Source organism: Anguilla anguilla, chromosome 15 (assembly GCF_013347855.1).
Source record: "Anguilla anguilla isolate fAngAng1 chromosome 15, fAngAng1.pri, whole genome shotgun sequence".
Lineage (NCBI taxonomy): Eukaryota > Metazoa > Chordata > Actinopteri > Anguilliformes > Anguillidae > Anguilla > Anguilla anguilla.
Window position 1 is genome coordinate 28579427 of NC_049215.1, and position 19054 is coordinate 28598480.

General features: G+C 44.2%; 2 protein-coding genes across 6 annotated transcripts; both read right to left on the reverse strand.

Moving 5' to 3' along the window:
* Nucleotides 1-171: 171 nt before the first annotated feature.
* eed (embryonic ectoderm development) lies at nucleotides 172-6813 on the reverse strand. Its single transcript, XM_035393921.1, has 12 exons — nucleotides 6638-6813; nucleotides 3809-3961; nucleotides 3504-3596; nucleotides 3261-3326; nucleotides 3016-3141; nucleotides 2603-2684; nucleotides 2242-2333; nucleotides 1997-2130; nucleotides 1801-1906; nucleotides 1338-1496; nucleotides 879-952; nucleotides 172-480 (listed from the first exon to the last, which is right to left on the reverse strand). Exons 1-12 carry the CDS (start codon nucleotides 6737-6739, stop codon nucleotides 354-356), a joined length of 1314 nt encoding a protein of 437 aa, XP_035249812.1. The 5' UTR covers nucleotides 6740-6813; the 3' UTR covers nucleotides 172-353.
* Nucleotides 6814-9116: 2303 nt separating this feature from the next.
* On the reverse strand, nucleotides 9117-18611 carry nfkbiz (nuclear factor of kappa light polypeptide gene enhancer in B-cells inhibitor, zeta). 5 transcript variants are annotated; one of them, XM_035394133.1, is made up of 10 exons: nucleotides 18582-18611; nucleotides 17290-17417; nucleotides 16348-16745; nucleotides 15814-15919; nucleotides 15479-15625; nucleotides 14767-14830; nucleotides 13880-14049; nucleotides 12994-13104; nucleotides 12486-12653; nucleotides 9117-12004 (listed from the first exon to the last, which is right to left on the reverse strand). In XM_035394133.1, exons 2-10 carry the CDS (start codon nucleotides 17395-17397, stop codon nucleotides 11951-11953), a joined length of 1326 nt encoding a protein of 441 aa, XP_035250024.1. In that variant the 5' UTR covers nucleotides 17398-17417; nucleotides 18582-18611; the 3' UTR covers nucleotides 9117-11950. The 5 variants fall into 5 exon arrangements, with proteins under 5 accessions (XP_035250024.1, XP_035250022.1, XP_035250025.1 ...); XM_035394131.1 differs by lacking the exon at nucleotides 18582-18611 and adding an exon at nucleotides 17883-18296; XM_035394134.1 differs by lacking the exons at nucleotides 17290-17417; nucleotides 18582-18611 and adding an exon at nucleotides 17883-18296.
* Between the last annotated feature and the right edge of the window lie 443 nt (nucleotides 18612-19054).

Genomic DNA, 19054 nt, shown 5'->3' on the forward strand with positions numbered 1-19054 from the left:
TCAGTACTTTTTGAAGTTCTCTAAAACGCCAATACCAAAAAGGTTCTTGCCCTTTAGGTCCAAGTTTCCAACCACATAATGCCGATAGAGTTAATGTAGGTTTATACCCTGTATATTTTGAAATGCGCCCCTGTAGTTATTTCTAAGGTAATGAACGGAATGCAAACCCATTAGAAAAATAAAACTTTATTACAACCCACGAGAAAGAGAGCAGTGAAAAGAACAATCCAGGAATATAAAATGCCACAGATCTCTGGTCCGAGGGCAACAGATCCCAATACAAGGGCGGCCCCTTATCATGTGACCTTGCAGCAGCCAATCAACAGAGCTCCCCCAACTGCTCGCCGGGCCAATCAGCGGAGGCGGTCCCAGCGCCAGATGGAGGCGTCGTCGCACACGGCGATGAGAATGCTGCTGTCGCGGCTGAAGCTGGTCTGCCGGATTGCGGAGGTACACCTCGGGAGGGTGAGGGTCGTGCACCTGAGACCCCGCGACAGAAAATGGGCGGGTTAGAGGCACAACCGTGTGAAAGTCTAAATGATTAGAGCAGAGGTATTACAACTGCCTTTGAGGACAGCTTCATTCATCCAGAACACACACCACTGAAATACAGAACACTGCCATTCTGGCTTCTACTATGGCTGGACACATTTTATTTCCAAGAAGCGTGTACGCTCCCAAGTTGAAAATTTAGGACCACACTAATGCACATTAATAGATTAATTTTTTTATTAGTAGATTTAAGTTCCAGAATAATTTTTCCAGTTGGCGCACACAATTTTTTCAGGAGCAAATTATCCAAAAATGGGAGCACTATAGAGCCATCGGATCGATTGTTGAGTGTGTGGGTGAATGCAGTGGGCAGAAGTTAGTCTTACTTGGCTTTGTGCGGGTCCTCCACCTCCAAGTCCCAGACGTACAGCTTCCCCACCTGATTCCCCAGAGCCAGCATCTGACAAGCAAGCAGACCATTACCAGCCAGCAACTGTACCTCAGCATCACAAAAGCCAAAGCAAAACTGAGCCACAGCCTGAAGGTTTTCACAAACAAAAAACCCAAAGTAAAACTGAGCAATACAATTCTATTTATTATTCTCATTCTTCAAAATAATGAAAAGGTTAAAGAATTTTATTAACAATACTAATTTTAGGCTTTTGTGAAACGCAAATGCATTTTGTCCCTAGTTCAGCATGTGAAACCCATTACAGCCCAAAAAACACAGGCTATGCCAAAACCTCCCAGCAGGACTCAAACGTCCAACAACCTCCAAGCAGCCGGCCCTGGGTGTCTGAACAGGAAATGCGTCCACAAATGTCAGCGTAGCGGTGAATCTGTACCTTCTGCCAGAAGTCCATGGAGAAGCGCATGTACCAGATGTCACACTGGCTGTAGTCGAAGCGACCGAGGATGGTCACGTTCGACTCGTTGGGCTTAATGCGGTCAATGTCGTCCTCCATTTTCCCCGGCTTCCAGCACACAATGGCGTTCTCGCACGACTGGCCAGAGGAAGTGACAGAGGAAGGAGGGGGGGAAAACAGGAAACAAAAGGCGAAAGAGAAAGAACCTTAGCATCCTGTACCAAGCTGCTGGCAATAACTGAAGACCCACATGAGCAGAAGTTTTCCCCCTGTTTTTGCACTTTTCATCCACGGAAATGGATAGCAGGAAGGTCGTCTGGCGAGTGGGAATGAATATGCATGCGTGTCGGCTCAAACGCAGATGTCTGTGGTGTTCTGGATTGTTAACCAATCTGTACAATGAGAACAGGCCTTGGTGGAGTTCACAGATGAATCATCTCACCTTGGATAGGATAAGGTCCCCCAGCCAGCGAACGCAGTCCACATAGTTCCTGTGAATGTCCCGTGTGGAGAAATCTGGGAAGTGGATCTTCTGGGAGACAAACGGCCTGGAAGCAAAGAGATTCCCACATCAGGCCCCAATGCTGGAGAGACGAGCTTCTCTCCACGCGCCCCTGCTGACGGGAGGGGAGGCTCACCTGTTGGTCTTGCTGGGGTTGTACTCGTAGGAGCCTCGGATGGCTCTCTGCAGCCTCTCGGAGTTGATCCTCCACAGCTTTAGGGAATGATCCATCCCACACGACATGATCTTCTCCCCGAGGAGGTCGAAGTCCTGTGAGGGAACAGGCACTGTTAAAGCCCCTAAAAACACCAGTCCATCCGAAGCAACCGCCCCCCGGGGTGACAAACCCGCTCCTCCCCCGCCCCCTCTACCCCGGCTCACCGCACTGAGAACCTCGTCCCGGTGACCCTCCACACCCCCAAATATGGCCACCAGGGTGTCCGTCTGGATGTTCCACAGCCTCAGGGCATGGTCTGGGGAGAAAGATGAGACGGGAGACGCTAATGTCAGTCACTTGACCCAACACAAGCTTCCACTGTGACCCTGACCGTTCACCGACACCATCTCAGATACACACAAACTTGAATGCACACCAACCTCGTTTACTGTTCTTTGACAATAACTCACAGATCTATGCTAACCCATGACTATTCCCTGGCCAGAGCTCACAGATCCGTGCTAACCCAGGACTGTTCACAGACACAAGACCACAGATACACTAGGAACGGCTGCCGCTGGTTACCTTTGCTGACAGACAGCAGGAGGTTGGGGTCTCGAGGGTGAAACTTCAGTTCGTTGATGGCGTTTCCATGGCCCACATAGTGCTGCAATTAAAACGGTGTTAATACCAGACCATGGAAGTGACAATGCTTAACAACACCGAGTAGTATTTCACCCTTTAAGGTGCACAAATGTGATTAGAATGTTACATCACTGTTGGAATGTTCAGTTAAGAACAATCACTACTGGTAGCTGAAAGCAATGGAGTTCTAGAACAGTGACAAACCTACACGTTTGAGGGTTAAATGAATATTGCGGTACAGATAAGGATGGAGCACTGTGTGTGTGTGTGCGCCCACCTGTCTATATACTTTTTTTTAAACTGGTGACGTTCGGCCACAGGTGCGCTAACAGGTGAGGGCGGGGCATATCCACCTTGATACACTGCATGGTGATGTGGTTGATGATGCGGATGATGCCCCGTGACCCGGCTACAGCCAACAACGGGTGGCTGGTGCTGGTGTCAAAGGTCCAGGCGCAGGTGTAGAAATTCTCATCGGCCTGTTTGGGGCAGCGGTCAAGGGGAAACCTCGGGTTTGACTGAACATTCCTACTCTAAACATTCCTAACTCGTCGCTACCAGTCACCAAATGCACGACCGGCGAATCACGAAAGGATACATCCGCGTCCACGTAGGACTGGAGAAGCCGGATCTCTCCTTGGGAATGACATTCATACAGGGTCACCTGCAGACACGGGTGAAATTCACAAGACGTTACCTGGAGAAGCAGCAGCTTTAACGGTGTCAGACGAGAGTACGGAGTTCCAGCCCGGTCAAGGCTGAACCGAAACCTGTGTACTATGGCTCTGTACCAGGCGGGTGAGTGTGGGCGTCCATCCGTGTGCTCTCTGCCATTACTCACCCTGTTGCTCCCCACAGTAGCGAAGACCAGGGGGTCGCCTTCTTTACTGTGCCAGTTAAACTGCACTCCAAACAGGGGCTGCCCATGGTCTTCCTATTCAAGAGAAAATGGATCAGCATTTCACCTGTACAGGTACACTGGAGTCATGTCAAAATTAGAACAAGAATGACAAATAACCCTCCTAATACAAGGCATTCTAATGCTGATGTAACAATCACTGCCGGTAACTGAAAGCAATTGAGTTCTAGAGCCAGTGTTACTTCTCCACCCCCTGCAGCCAGTAGCCCCACACACATAGGCCTCACCTTCAGACTGTTGACACACTTGAAGGAGTATTTGCACTTTTTGGATTTCCACTTGCCCTTTCCCCAGCTCTTTCTCCCTGGTGCATTGGGCGTGTTGGTGGGCGTGTCTGGGCGCTCCGTGTTTGTCCCACTCTCAATGCTGACCGCGTCATCCTGCGAGCGCAACAATGCCTGAATCAACCAATCACCAGGACTTGGTGCTTCCATAGTACCGTTCACGCAATCAGCGCTTCCCCAGCTGATAATATTGCTTCTCTTTGTGCCCTAACAGCATCATCACTGGTTTTGAAATCTATCTGGTTCAAACCCCAGATAGGGATGTAGCATATGTACATGTAAAAATAGGCTAGGGGAGGCAGAAACACATAACTAAATATCATGTATGATATGCAGCACTTAGTATTATACAATTATAATAGGACTGTGGTGTCTGTGATTCAGTTACAGCCTTTAAACCAGACAGCATCAGGGCAGTTAAAATTCACACTTGCCGGTATTTATCAAAATCCATGTCTATGCAAACCAGCCTATAGGCGCAGTAGCCTACTTTTGGTTATAGCCTGTCAACTTCTTGGAATTATAACGTGTGCTCTTCTGTTCTTTTCTTGCTTTAGTATTCGTTTTATAAAATGCTAAGCATTCGTGCTGGGACAGCATATTACGTAGGCTACCAAAACATTCAAACGGATTAATTCGGTTGCTGAATATTTTCTTCCGGATTTTCTTTGTTAGCCCGTTGTAATTGACTCAAAACGTTTGATACAGTTATGTGAGGTATGCGGTAGTTCTGCATAATTAACATTGGTGATACAGTACAAGCAAACTGGAAATCACCTTCCGCACTTTTTATCCGGGTAAAATAACAGGTTAATTCTAGTAATCTTCCCTTTAGCTTTTTCAGTTGCCGTAATTTTACTGCCATTTTTCAATTCCACGAAAAGACCAGGAAGACTATGGACTCATTTATGGTGCATGGTTCGCATCTGGAGGGCACACTTCGCTGCTCGGCTAGCAGTAACTTCGAAGGAAAGCAAACGGTGGCTGTACCACTACTAATTTACATTTTCACGCAAGTCCGAGTTTTCGTTCTATTCTTGTCATTTTGCGATTAGCCTATATGGAATTGAGGACGAGAAAGTAATAAAACAGCAAATTGTTTACAACGTGTGCATGTTTTCTGCTGTTAATGAATGTGTTTGAGAGGATATATGAAAATCAATAAATACAAAAGTAACCATATATAGTCATTGTTGGTAACCCGTTGTATATAAGTGGAATAAACCCCTCCGGGCTGTCCCGGTTATTAGAAAATAATGTAGGCTACTTCGGTAGTATGGGGTTACAGAAGAAATCATATGACAGATGGACCGACGACAACGTCAGTGGGCTAATTTGCCTAATCTTCGCGATACTTTAGACCCCGGTGGAAACGCAGACAACCATTGGCTGAAGGAACCTTTTAGTTCCTGGTAAAGTAGTTCCTGGGACTGAAAGTTCCGGGTAATTTTGGTGGAAACGCGGCTTTAGTGTTTCGTGTCAGGTCCCCCTTGCAAAAGAGATTTCAATCTCAATTTCCTGGTTAAATAATGATTAAATAAATTATGGAGATAAGCCCCCCTGTCAAAATAAAAAACAATTCGGACAACACGTAGCTGGCCAGGGATTTGGACAAATTACTAGAGTCTGTAGGGCTGAAAACACGTAGTACATCAATACGAAATGAGACGTGTAATGTTCAGACATCCAAGAGGTGCATCTATCTCTATGATGCACTCAGAAACACGGCAGTTTTTGTCTCCTGGCAACGCACTAGGCAAGTATGTAAGGGAAATATGACAAAGTGAAATAAAGGATCGATTTTTTATTTATTTATTAAACACTAATGCCACCGAAAGATGCCTACAGTGTATACGCCATGCTTCACACGAATCACAAATTTCGTGGGGTCCTAAAACTCATGCTCAATTAAACCATGTTAACCAGGCCAGAGACGACCAAGGCCAGATTCACGGGTCTTGCTGCTTCGCCTGTATCAGCCCTACGCCTCTCTTGAAATGATGGGCTGGCAAAATTGCTTGGCAGGACGGAATATAGACTGTCTGTACGCTAGCTAGCTAACGGTATGAATTGTTTGAAAAGTCCACCGGCGTGTAGAGTTCCAGAGAATAGATCAGTCCGTTTAACCAGTCTGCCAATTTGGCTACGTTAAAAACAAGGGTTTGCGCGCTGTGACCTTCCGCACATTTACGAAGCTAGCACAACTGAAACAATGCACCGAAAATCTAGCCAAGTTAGCTATCGTCGTCAGTTTTGAACATCAACGATAACCGCTAGGTAAAATATGACCACAAGGTGTGCTTCAACTATATATCGCTGTTGAGTGAAGACAACCGTAAGAACAATCAACTGCACTTTGTCATGAGATAAACCCCATTTTACCTAATCTCATTATGCGAAAATATGGCCCAGTACCGACATGCTAATACATGCCACCTAGCTAGATAATCAGCAGAACTTGACGAGGGCATTTTCTCTGCGGGGTAGGATTTCATTACAAACCGTAAGGAGATAAGATTTACAAACGTATACAACTCGGTTCGTGAGAACACTTGATTTAGCCTATGAAAGAACCAAACTAGTGATCTAGCTGCCTAACTATTTAGGGCAATTGTACGGAGAGCTAGCTAACGTTACTTATGCAGCTCTCATCCAGACAAGCTACAGCCCTCTATTTCAACGGAAAATGTAAAACAAGAATTATTGTACCCCAACGTAAACACAATTCATGTCCACTGCAAATTAATTTACTTAGTCAAACTCCTTACTTACATTTTCATCACCTGAAAGATCAGGATTACTATTCTCATCGCTGCTCAATTTCTGTTTTTTCGCCGGCATCTCGTTTCCCGCCTCACCTTGGCTCTCAGACATCTTCCCCTTCGTCTTCCTCTTCCTACACTAGTGGCCACACTGCCGGAAACCGATTTGTATGATCTTCTCAATGCCACACTGCTGCAAAGTGAGCCTCATACGCACCGCTCATTGTAGGTGCATCCACGAATCCAATGTTTTTCAATTACTTTAACTGTTACCGCCTGTTGTCTCACGTGGACTTTTGTTGCTATCCTTTGTTAATATTATTAAACTATTCTTTTATCCACTGAGGAGTGTTTCTCTTGTTCCATTGGTAGCCTACATGAAATTGTCTATCATCTGCATATAACTAGATTTTGAAAGGTTTATGAAAAGGGAAAGGGAAAATATCAATAAAAGCAGAGTGTACTTGGTCGAGTTGGGTATTAACATGTGCCGCAGTCATTAAATCTCCCGTGGCTCTTTTTCAAAAGAGTAGAGCTGTTAATCCCAGATTAATGCCTTAAATCTCATAAAACTGGCTTTTTATATATGGGCACCACTAGGTCCATGGCAACGTTTGGAACTTGGAAATCAGACATTCACTCAAAAATAATCCTGCTATACTTCTGCCTCCTCAAGAGGGCAGCAATACGTTTAAATTTCAATGTTTATATCATACAGACGCTTGTTTCCTTGTACGAAATTGCACCCTACTTATTAATTTATCAACTGCAAATGAGTCTAATGGCACTACAACTGAGACCAATACACACCAGAGAAAGCAAGCATGGGGCTTGACAATTGGAGTATTGGGATTGTCAAACTAATTCTGTGAAGGATGAAGAAATGTAATTGCATAGATGATAATTCAAGAAGATCTGTCATTTCTCATCTATGCAGCTAACTGGCCATTCCAAATTATAGTATCAGTACAGTTCTGTTGCTGATTTAAAAAAATAAAAAATACATTTAAAAAGTTTTTCCTTATAATAAGAGGGAAAGATATCTACTGATAGAAACTCTGTTTGACCGGTTGCAGGGCAACATCAGCCTTCTGCAGTATAATAAGCGACATAATTTGTGGGGAAATTGTGTATGAATTGGATTTAATTCATTTGATTGACAAATGTACGCTTATAATTGCATCTGGTCTTAACTTTGTAATGCCGTTAACCACGCCCAACTAAAAAACTTGATTGAGGTGAAGAACACGGATGTGATGTAGAGGGGTCCTATATGGCTGGATGAGATGTAGTCTCCTAGTGGCAACCGTGAGAAGCTACGGCGCAGCCTAATACTAGAAATATTAATGTCGTAAGTGCAGGCGTTTGAGGTTGAAGGTATAAAGAATTATGGACAGGACGGACAACCCTACTAGGCGCCCAAGAAACCGGGAACAGGCAAGGAGGAGTCTGAGGAGAACTTGAGATCTGAGCACGTGTCTGGGTGAGTGACCTTAACTATTCAGACACTGCAGCCGCAGTGTCAGCTAATGAACTGGCTCACATCAACACTACAGTGAAGCTACTTTACAGATGCATGTTTTTATTTCACACTGTATCTATTTGTATTCCACTGCATCTTGCGTTCACGGCTAGCTTTCCTTTTTTTGAGTTCCCCTCCGTAAGGCCTAGGTAGTAATGTTAACTGTATTCTGACCTGACTTCTTGGCTGTGTAAAGTGGGAACTTACCAACTTCTGTATCTAACCAGGCATGAACAACTGCCATTGTTAGGCTACACAGGAATAATTGTGCTGTGCGCGAGAGACTTTCCGTTATCACATTACATTACATTCAGTTCGGTAGCCGACGGTCTTTCGAATTCTGTTAACCAGCCGACGGTCTCAGTACCAATTCATTCCATGCAAGCCACACCCAGCCAGTGTATGTGCGCCATAGTTTGAGCTGGCAGTTCCTTGTGTGATATGCCACTGGCCAAGTGTTAAAAAATGAATTTTGATGGTGGCGTGGCTTAAGACCTCAGTTTCTCTGCATTTCTGGCATTTCAGCCAAGAGAATATTTTTCTAGTTTTATTTTTCGATTTTTAGCTCATCCTCCATTTGCCCAGTATTGTAAATCCCTTTAAAAATCTGACTTGAAAGTTAGGTGTCAATGTAGCTTTCCGTGTAATAGTTTGGACTTAGTTTGAATAGTTTGAACATAATCTTGTAGTTTACAATTGACCAGTGATCCAGGCCTTGTCCCCACAGTGAGTGTGACCTGATGCATTTTTCCTTCTTGAGAAGGCCATAACTAAAAATGACCCAACTGCACCCCCTATAGTGAGGCTGGTAAGCACATTATGATTTCAGTTTGCTCAAATTTCCTCTTACCATCTGCGGGGCATTAAGTAAATGGCACAAAGCAACAGAAAGATGCAGAACACAAACAGCATTTGAATTCTGTGCATTAATTCAAACAAAATGGGAGCTTTTCAAATTTCCAAGTGTATGATTCTTTTAATCAAGTATAGCAGACAACAAGAGAATTGCAATATGATGTAATGGCACAATTACATTTATAATGATCTGTCCCAAAATTGCATGGACAGGGACAAAAATATATTGAACAGCAATGGATATTGCTGAACAGAGTTGGGGAAATAAAAGGGATGGCTTCATGGTCATAATTGTTTTACTATCAAGATGATTTACAAAGATAAGTAAGTGAAGACCCAGTTGCCCGTACACACCCAACACAGCAAAAACTCAAGAATGTAAATTATTTCAGTTATGTGAAATCCTATTTTCACAGTCATACAAGTTCAACAAACATCTTCAGTATATTTGAAGAAAAACAAAGGCGAATAACTTCCAGCAAAAAGGTCCAAAAGCCCAAACAAGGTTTAACTTCCAAGTTAATTATGCTTCTCTTCTTTTTCTCCTACTACTGACACTGTCCACCATTCAGTGTTACCACCTTTCATTCAGGCTCACCACCACCGGATCCTATATTTAACACTCACCTAACCTATTCGTATTTAACTGCATTTCTCTAAAATACTCATTTTACTACGCAAGCAGAATATTTCCTGATATCATTGGCAATTTATGTCCGTTCTGTAATAATATACAACTGAGCCCATTCTGTGAAAATAGTCACTGTACCCAATACATTTAATCATTTTACATTTATCAGAGAAAGTAGATAATAATGAGACCTTATACTACAGGTCGCTAGACTCATATAAAACACAGCCTTGTACAGCTTAGAAAAAATCTTCCTCTGAAATATCTTTGTCAAAGGAAAGCATTTACTTATGAAAACAAATCATACAATGGCAGCTATGCCATCAGCTCTCTGTGAATCCATTTTAAGCTCTTACTTAATGCAGAGATAATTATTTTTTCCAACCCCACCTTGGGCCTTAAAGGTATAAGATTACACCTTATGGGTGTAATAGGTGATTAGAATGTAACAATCACTACTGGCAATGAAAAGGAATGGAGTTCTAAAACACTGTTGAAAAAACATTGCAAAAAAACCTGACCTGAAAAGGGTTAGTTACTAGGTCAACTAAGTTTCTTCTCAAATTCCATTCTGCTGTTTACCTGCAGAAGCTGATCTGGCTTCAGAAAGGGACAAAAGATTAAGGTTGTCAAAACAAATACGTAGTCAGTGGGAAAATGGATACCTTATCAGTGTTAATATTGGTGCATTTCTAATTCTTTGTTGTTGGCTTAAGACAACAAACCAAAAACAAGTAAATATAAAATATAAATCAGACATCTAATCCATCCAAAGCAGTGAATATACAAGAATACTGAAACTACTGTCCACATAGATTCATTGCTTTTTTAACTTCATAAACATGCGCTCGTTTTTAACACAGAGAGCCAAAATAACTCTGCCCACAGTTTTATGTGAGCAGCTACCAGAAAATGAACCGACAGTATATTCATACAGTAATATACACGTATTAAACAGACACTGGTCAGGAAGTCTCCATGTAAACATAGGCACCTATGGAACCATCAATGACTGACTGACTGCTCTAACCCAAGGGTGCACCACTCCAGTCCTAGAGGGCTGCTCTGCATGCTCGTTTTTCTTCCAACCAGTTACCCTATTTTTAATTATCTGACAGCTCTATAATCTATGCTGGTTCAATCCTGTACATGAGCACTGTAAAATCTTTAGGATACGCTTGCAGTCCTTGGCTGTAGCTGGTGCTTATACAACTGTCAATTCAAGTTATGATTGAGCTAATTAAATCATGAAGAGCAGAAGTTGGCACAAAATCCTCAAATGGATCGGCTCTTGTTGGGCACCCCTGCAGTGAAGAGTCGGATGAGTCACCTACTGGTGGAGAGAGCACACCTGGCTTGTTGGTGCTTAAAGGTGTGTTCCTCTCCACAGTACAGGGCGGAGACCAGGAGCACACGCAGAGAGATTGCGAGATTAAGAGTCTGAGAGGTTGAGAGATTAGGAGTCTGAGAGTCAGAGAGTTCAAGAGGGAAATGGCAAAGTGAAACTGACCTGGCTGGACCAGATGAAAAGGCGAAGCGACGAGCTAAGAAGCTGTTGCAGAGTTTTTTTGTTTTGTTTGTTTTTTTGTTAGTTTATTTTAATTTGTTGTATTTGCCTGGAACCCGTGAGGGGAAAGGGGGAAAGTTTTTAGTTTATTTGGGTTTGTATGGGTGCTCACTCTTTCCCTGTGGCAAATTATGGTGAAAACCCAGAACTGCCACACAGTCCTCCCAGGGGTGTCACATAGCATGTGGCAGTCTTAAAACGGTGAGACCAAGATGCACATCACATAATTCTAGAGTCCTGCTAATGTCACTGTGTCTGTGCATGGATCAACCCTGATTTAGTGTTGAAGGAAATCACAGAATAACCATAGGGAATCTCTCAAAAAATAAATCCTTTAAAATTTTTCCAGTGCCGCTCCTCTCCTCCACAACGCGATCCAGCTCGGCTGAAAATTCTACCTTTACAGAACTACACTGTCAGAAAAAATGGTCCCAGAAGCCTCCTCTGTGTCTCTATGTAAGAGCCTCATCTATTTTGAGGGTTCTTTGTCAGGCAAAATGGTTCAATCTGGGATCTTTTATACTTTTCACACCTATCATAGATGGCTCCATGAAGAACTAAAAAATAAAGGGCTCCCCTCCAGAGACAAGCCAAGGAACCCTTTTTTTTCTGAGAGCGTATACTACCCACTACATTGTAGTGATCAAAACTTTTTCATAGAAACAACTGTTCATCTGCTTCATGCCAGCAAATGGTTATACACAACAGACTGGACTGCCTAACTGACAGTGGTGATTGGTCCAATGCCCTAGTACAGGGGCGGCCTGGACTTCTCTTCTTTCCCCTTCAGGATACGCCACACCTGCAAAGAAGTAAATTACACTTATAAAGCGGGGCGTTTCGATCCTGAATGCTGATTGGCTGAGACCATGTTCTATAGTGATTGTAAATCCTATAGAGTAAAAAGTTAAACAGCCTGTTTGTAAACAGTATTACTCTGTGCAGAAACCGTTACAAATAATATTAGAAAATAAATATTTGTGTCATGAATTAATTGTTTCTATATGTTGTGACCGTTTTAGAAAAACAATACGGCACTCGAGGCTGTGCTGTGTCATGAATGCAGGCACGGTTACATTTCTTGGTGAGGCTGTACTGCAGTGAATTTGAGCTTTGAATCTGCCAAAACTGCTGAGATAACAGACACAGGCTCACACAGACATAGTAATACAGTGAGTCCCATGCGCTAACCCACATTCTATGGTGCATGAGGGTGATGGGCTGGGTAAGGAGAATGCTGGGATAGGCGCTGGATGTGCAGGCGCAGGTGGAGCCGGACCTACCGTATCTCCCACGGGTCCCTCCGGCACTACCTGGGAAGGCTGCTCCTTCTCCAGGTTCCTGATGCTGGGGTCGGCCCCCCGCCGCATCAGCAGCTTGACCGCGTCCACCTGCGTGGCCCTGCCCGACAGCGCGCTGACCACATGGAGGGCCGTGTTCCCAGTGTAGGCCTGCGTGAGTCGTGACAGAACGAGTTCACTATCAGAGCCTGTCAACCCATTATGGTGTGAGGGATCACAAGCGTGTGTGTTTGGAATGTTCTTAGCTGAGCATTCGAATTCTGATGTAACAATCGCCGTTGATAATTGAAAGCTGAGGAGTTCTAGAACATTCCAAGCATTCCAAAACAGCCTTCTCTTCAAAGGGTCAAGAAGGTGGTGAAATGGCAGAGATTCTGTTGCTTTATTTGCATATTCGATAAATTTTATCTGTGTTACCATCCATGCCCCTGTGTACAGTACCGACACAGTCAATGGTATCTGTATTTATCTTTAACGATGAGTTATTTACCTGGGCGTTGATTATGGCCAGGGAGTCGGGCTGGTCCAGGAAGAGATGCAGGAGCTCGACGTTCGCTTCCTCTGCAGCCATATACAGTGAAGTGCGCCCGCTTTTGTGGTCCTGTGGGGAGAAAACAGGGTCACGTGTGGGCCAGTAAGACAGAAGCACAGTAGGTCTGGAGCTCTGCGCTGTGTAGATGTGGCTCTGAATGCGGATGTGGATGTGAATGCAGGTATGAATGTGTGTGGAACTGAATACACTATGCCAGTGGTTTCCAGTCCTGTTCCTGTAGGTTTCCATCTTGGCCCTAATTTGTCACATCTGATTCTACTGAGGAAGCTCAGGAAGATCTCTAGCTGTTGAATGAGGTGTGCTTTTTTAACGGTTGGAGTGAAAACCTACAGGATGGTAGATCTCCAGGAACAGGACTGGGAACCACTGCACAATGCAGATGTGAATGTGGATGTGGAAGCAGAGGTGAATTTGGGTGTAAATGTGAATATTGTTGTGAATGAAGAAGTGAGTGTGGATGATTGCAGCTGTGGATGTGAATGTGGATGTGAATCCATATGAGAGTGTGGATGTGAATGCAGGAGTAAATTCAGATATGAATATGAGTGGATATGGATGTGAGTGGATGTGAATGCAGATATGGATGTGAGTCGATATGAATGCAGATATGGATGTGGGTGGATGTGAATGCAGTTGTCGTGTGAATGTGGATGCGGATGTGGAAGTGAATGCAGATGTGGGTGTGAATGTGGATGCGGATGTGGAAGTGAATGCAGATACAGAAGTGAATGCAGTTGTGGGTGTGGGTGGATGTGAATGCAGATATGGATGTGGGTGGATGTGAATGCAGTTGTGGGTGTAAAGTGCAGGGCCACTCGTTGACCTCGGTCCTGTAAGAAGCGCCCATTTGCAGCAGGGTCCTGACGCACTCCCCCAGCTGCTTCCTCCTCTGCTGCAGGGCCTGCGTCTGCGGAGACTGCTGCGCAGCCTCCCCTTCCAGGTCCCGCAGCACTGTATTGTGGGATAGGACTGCAGTGTGCAGTGCCGTCAGTCCTGGGGAGCAGGAGGTCAGAAGTCAGTGCTCATGATCAGGGGGTGGCTGGTGACACATCCTGTCAAGGCACTGTTCCAGTGTGTGGATGGGCCCCACAGTCTGGTATCTGTCAAGGCACTGTTTCAGTGTGTTGATGGGCGCCACAGTCTGGTATCTGTCAAGGCACTGTTCCAGTGTGTGGATGGGCCCCACAGTCTGGTATCTGTTAAGGCACTGTTCCAGTGTGTGGATTGGCCCCACAGTCTGGTATCTGTCAAGGCACTGTTCCAGTGTGTGGATGGGCCCCACAGTCTGGTATCTGTCAAGGCACTGTTCCAGTTAAGAACATTCAAATTACAAATTTGTCATCTTATAACTTCAAAGGTTAAAAAAGGATAGCCAATTCAAATAAGTGAGGGATCAGTAATAATAAGGATGATAATAATAATCCATATGCACACTGGCTTATCAACACTTAATATTACAATATAAAAATAAAAAACATGGATATATTTCAGGTCAAAGCAAATCATGGCACTATTAATAAAAATAAACAATAAAGCAGAAAGAAAAAAGTGCATTAAAAGGAAAGAAAAAAATAGTTTATTAAATGGAAGTTTAAAAGGATGTCTTTAACAAACGTTTGAAATTGGTCATTAAGACGCGTGACTGAAGGGGGTGGAGAGTGTTATAAAGAAGGGGTGACAGCTGAAAAGCGTGTTAAAGGAAGTATTCACCATCGTAGTTGACTGCCTCAATGTTCACCTTCTGTCCAGTTGCCCCCAAAGCTTTGTGTATGGCCTAGAGGGACACCCAGAAAACAGCATAGCGTGAGTATAGAGAAGTGTGCCGCTATCATACCGTGTCAGTTAATAGCTGAGCGATTAGCCTCGTGTAATTCTTGAACCCAGGTGACAGCTGGCAGATAAGCGTTCAGCGAGTTCTGTGAGGTGGACTATTAATGTCATGAAAGAGGTGTTTATGCAGAAGATCCGGTCTTACAGGACACTTGCCCTCGTCAGGAGAAAGGGGATTTTTTTTTCTGTTGTGCTGTGCCGTTTGAGGAAATGAGGCAGTGTCTGAAATGAGGAAGTCATCGCAGCATGTGCAGTCCCGACACACACACACACGCATACACACACAAACATGCGCGCACAGGCACACAAACATGCATGCACGCGCACACACACACACACACACACACACATGCACATGCACAAACATGCACACGCACACAAACATGCACACACATGCACAAACATGTGCACGCACACACTAACATGCGCACAAACATGCACACACACACGCAAACATGCACACGCACAAACATGCGCACAAACTTGCACATACATGCACACACACACACACATACATGCACACAGACACAGACAGACAAACAGACACATACACACACACACACACTCTAGGACTCTGTGTGACTGTGCTCACCTGCATGGTCAGGATATGGGCCTTTTCAGCACAGACGTGCAAAGGGGAGCGTCCCCAGCAGTCCACAGTATTGATCTGTGCCCCTAGAGTAATCAGGTCCTGTACAATCAAGTGCTGATTGGCTGCCACACTCACTTGAAGGGCACTCTGTGTTTGAGAACAAAAAACCACATAAGACACAAGCGTCACAATGTACACTGGATGTGCACTCCTGGGTTTGAGCTTGATTTAAAAACAAAAGCTTTGTGCTACCACTCTGGTTCTGTCACTAGGCAACCCAGGTTGTGGAACACAGAAGGCCAGCCCCAAGGCCAGAGTCAGGTCCGCACACTCACTTGGCCATTGTGGTCCTTCACATCCAACATGTAGAGATGGGCCATGTTCCTGGCAAGCACATAGGATAGAGCCCTTCTTCCTTGAGCTACGGCAATGTGCAAAAACCTGGGAACACAAAGTCAAAGGAGGTGTCACAAAGAGAATCACAAGTGATAACGCTCCACTCATAGCAGGTCTGTCTTGCTGTGTGGGCACATTTCTGGACATCTAACCGCTAGTTTCTACAGTCATATTTGTGTGGTGTCTCTCACTCCCTCAGGCCACTAGGGACCAACGGACACTGCACCTGATCGGCACAACATTCCACAAAGGCTGCTTTCACATAACCGGTTTCTCAGTGAGGTAATTTCTGAAGAACTGAAACAATATAAGTAGTAACATGTCTAATGTTCTCACACCTTTTTTTGTAGGAAACAGTCTTGAGAGCATTTTTGCATTGTCAGAATTAGTCGAGAATTAATCCTGTGTAATCCTAAATTGGGGTGGGGTTCCCAACTGGAGCAAGTAGCCCTATTATGAGATTTCAAACTCACGTGTCTCCATCGCTGTCTTGGGCCACAAGCTGCTCTAGTGCAAGCCTGGCCACTTTCTCCTCCTCCTGCTTGATTTGCCACTGGAAGAAGGAGGTTCCACTGTGAGCATCGCAGGAGGGGGACTGGGAGGGAGGTGGGGGGTCTGGCTGGGGGATGAAGGGCGGAATTTGGAAGCCGTTTCCCATTGCTACAGGCAGGCTCCCAGGACAGGTGCTGGGGTACATGGCATGCACGATGGTCTCAGTGGAGGTGTCTGCATGGGGGTGCACAGTGTTGCAGTGGGGCACAGCAAGGGGAGACATCTGTGCAGTCGTTATGGAAACGGGGCCAGACTCTGGTGTCTGCAGCATCATGTCGGTGATGTCAGTGAAGAACAGTTCAGGGCAGGTTGCGTTGTCCTTCAACATGCCAAAAGAACATCACAGAATTAGAAAAAGAGTCACAAGACTAGTAAAGCCAGAAAGGGAAACTCAGAGTTGGGTGAATGTCTGACAGCTACAGCACTGTTACTAGAAGTACTAGTGGAGGTATTTATTTTATTACGTAGTTGTCATAAATGTCATACAAAGCTGAAAATTCCATATGCATGCTGGATACTGTTAAAAGCGCATGTGTGAAGCAGCAATAAATAACATGTAAAAATGTGTAATCTTATGGTTGTGATTTTTGGAAAACAGCATTTGATTTTGTCCAATAACCAGACAAACAACTGTGCAGGCTTTAGAAATATGCATCATTGGCATGAATTAGCTTGCCCATACTAGAAGGTAGAATTTGGGGGGAAAAAACAAAACAAAAAAACAGGACAATTACATTGCTGCATCACTGCCCATCAGTGACTCGTTAGTTTAAACTTTGTAAGAAAATACCACAAAAAATTTAAATCAAATAAAAAAATTTAAATAAATAATAAATATGTAATCCAAAAAGAGAGCTCTTCACCTGGATCTGATTGTTTGAGCTCCAGGACCTTTGGTTGCGGTACTTCTGCATAATCAGCTCCTTTACCGGGTTTTTCACGCGCACTCCCATATAAGATTGCGGTTTCATGGTTTCCTTAGCGGTCCCATCTGTAACAAACCCCGGTGGTATAGTGTAGTGCAGTAGCTAGTAAAAACGCCTGAAAATGATTCTATACTATTTTTCTCTCGCTGTCAGTTCAACCCATGTAAATGTAGCATACTTGAGGCTATGCTTTGTTGCGCAAAATGTAACAATTTTTTAACAATTTAAGCATAATATAAGTTTATGCAACATAAAACAAATACAGCAACATTTCCACATTTATGACAATTATTAAAAGCTTATACAAAGCTTTGATTATTAAATATATCACCTCGAAGTAATAGGCTATATTTTAAACAAAATTAATATCTACGCCACATTAATTTCTTTTTTTAATGCACATACGCGAGGAGATAATTGCCGGAGTCTATTTCTAATAAGGACGGACAGGCTCTTGTTTAGGTTATACAGTCCTCAAGGTAATCGGAAACAGTGTAGCCTTTGGCATGTTAACTCATCAAAACATTTACCGTTCACAACGCTGAAATGGTTTTTGGTTTGCTTCGAGCAAGATGCACTGCCCCAGACGGCACCTGGCTGTGAATATGAATCCGGCGAGCTGGAAAGAGGGTGCCCAGTAAAGTGTATGGGCTGGTACGGTGGCGGGGAGTTGTCGTAGAAAGAAGACAAATTTATCGGGCTTGTCATCACTCCAGATCCCCGATCCTCAGCGCACACGAAGTATTCAGAATCGATTCTTTCGATGAACATATTTGCTTTATTTGCTGTCTTCCTCCGTAATCCAGTTGTTTTTTTTTTTTTACCTGGTGTGGATGTTCAGCTACTTTTATACTGTGTACTGGTATATCAACTCCTATATTGTATGTTCATTTCGTAAGAAGACAGTTTGCGATGGCAAAATGGGATGTAGTTGTTACTCCAAAATTCCGATTCTAACCTACTGGATATACCTGCTGTGTATTTACTTTTAAAACACCTCCCTTTCCAATGTTAGGGCGTGGTTTGATTTCCGCTAGTTACTTACAGCGAAAATAAGCGCTCTAGCCCAGGGGCTCTGACTTAACGCAATGTAGTATGGGCTCTTTGCCAAATGGAAATAAACTGCAATTGCATTGCAATCCTGCCCAAAGCCAATCAGAGTTGCGGACATACCACACCATATGACCTGTTCGAGAGAACAGGAGCCGCCTGATCGCACAGGTACCTACCTTGAGCTGCACTTTTTATGCCTCCGCCACGCTACAGCCATGGCCGGAGGCATTATGCTTTCGGGTTGTCCGTCCTTCCGTCCGTCCGTCCCGATTATTGTGAATGCGATATCTCAGGAACGCCTTGAGGGAATTTCTTTGGTGGTCAAAGGTCAAGGTCACTGTGACTGCATAAAACACGTGTTTGCCTTCAGGGAATACAAAACACGTTTTTGCCTTGAGGGAATTTCTTCACATTTGGCACACATGTCTACTTGGATGAACTGATTAGATTTTGGTGCTCAAAGGTCAAGGTCACTGTGACCTCATGTCCGTCCCATTCTTTCGTGAATGCGATATCTCAGGAACGCCTTTAGGGAATTTCTTCAAATTTGGCACAAATGTCCACTTTGACTCAAGGATGAACTGGTTAGATTTTGGTGACCAAAGGTCAAGGTCACTGTGACCTCACAAAACGTTTTTGGCCATAACTC

Coding starts and splice junctions, on each gene's coding strand:
- nfkbiz (XM_035394131.1), bottom strand. CDS start 18,123: ATGTTCATCGAAAGAATCGATTCTGAATACTTCGTGTGCGCTGAGGAT. Junction 13,105..13,879: donor GCGCTTCTTACAGGACCGAG/GTCAACGAGTGG, acceptor TTCTCCCCACAG/GACCACAAAAGCGGGCGCAC. Junction 12,654..12,993: donor TGGCCATAATCAACGCCCAG/GTAAATAACTCA, acceptor CGACTCACGCAG/GCCTACACTGGGAACACGGC.
- eed (XM_035393921.1), bottom strand. CDS start 6,739: ATGTCTGAGAGCCAAGGTGAGGCGGGAAACGAGATGCCGGCGAAAAAA. Junction 2,685..3,015: donor TCACCATGCAGTGTATCAAG/GTGGATATGCCC, acceptor TTTTAATTGCAG/CACTATGTGGGCCATGGAAA. Junction 481..878: donor GAGGACCCGCACAAAGCCAA/GTAAGACTAACT, acceptor GCGGGGTCTCAG/GTGCACGACCCTCACCCTCC.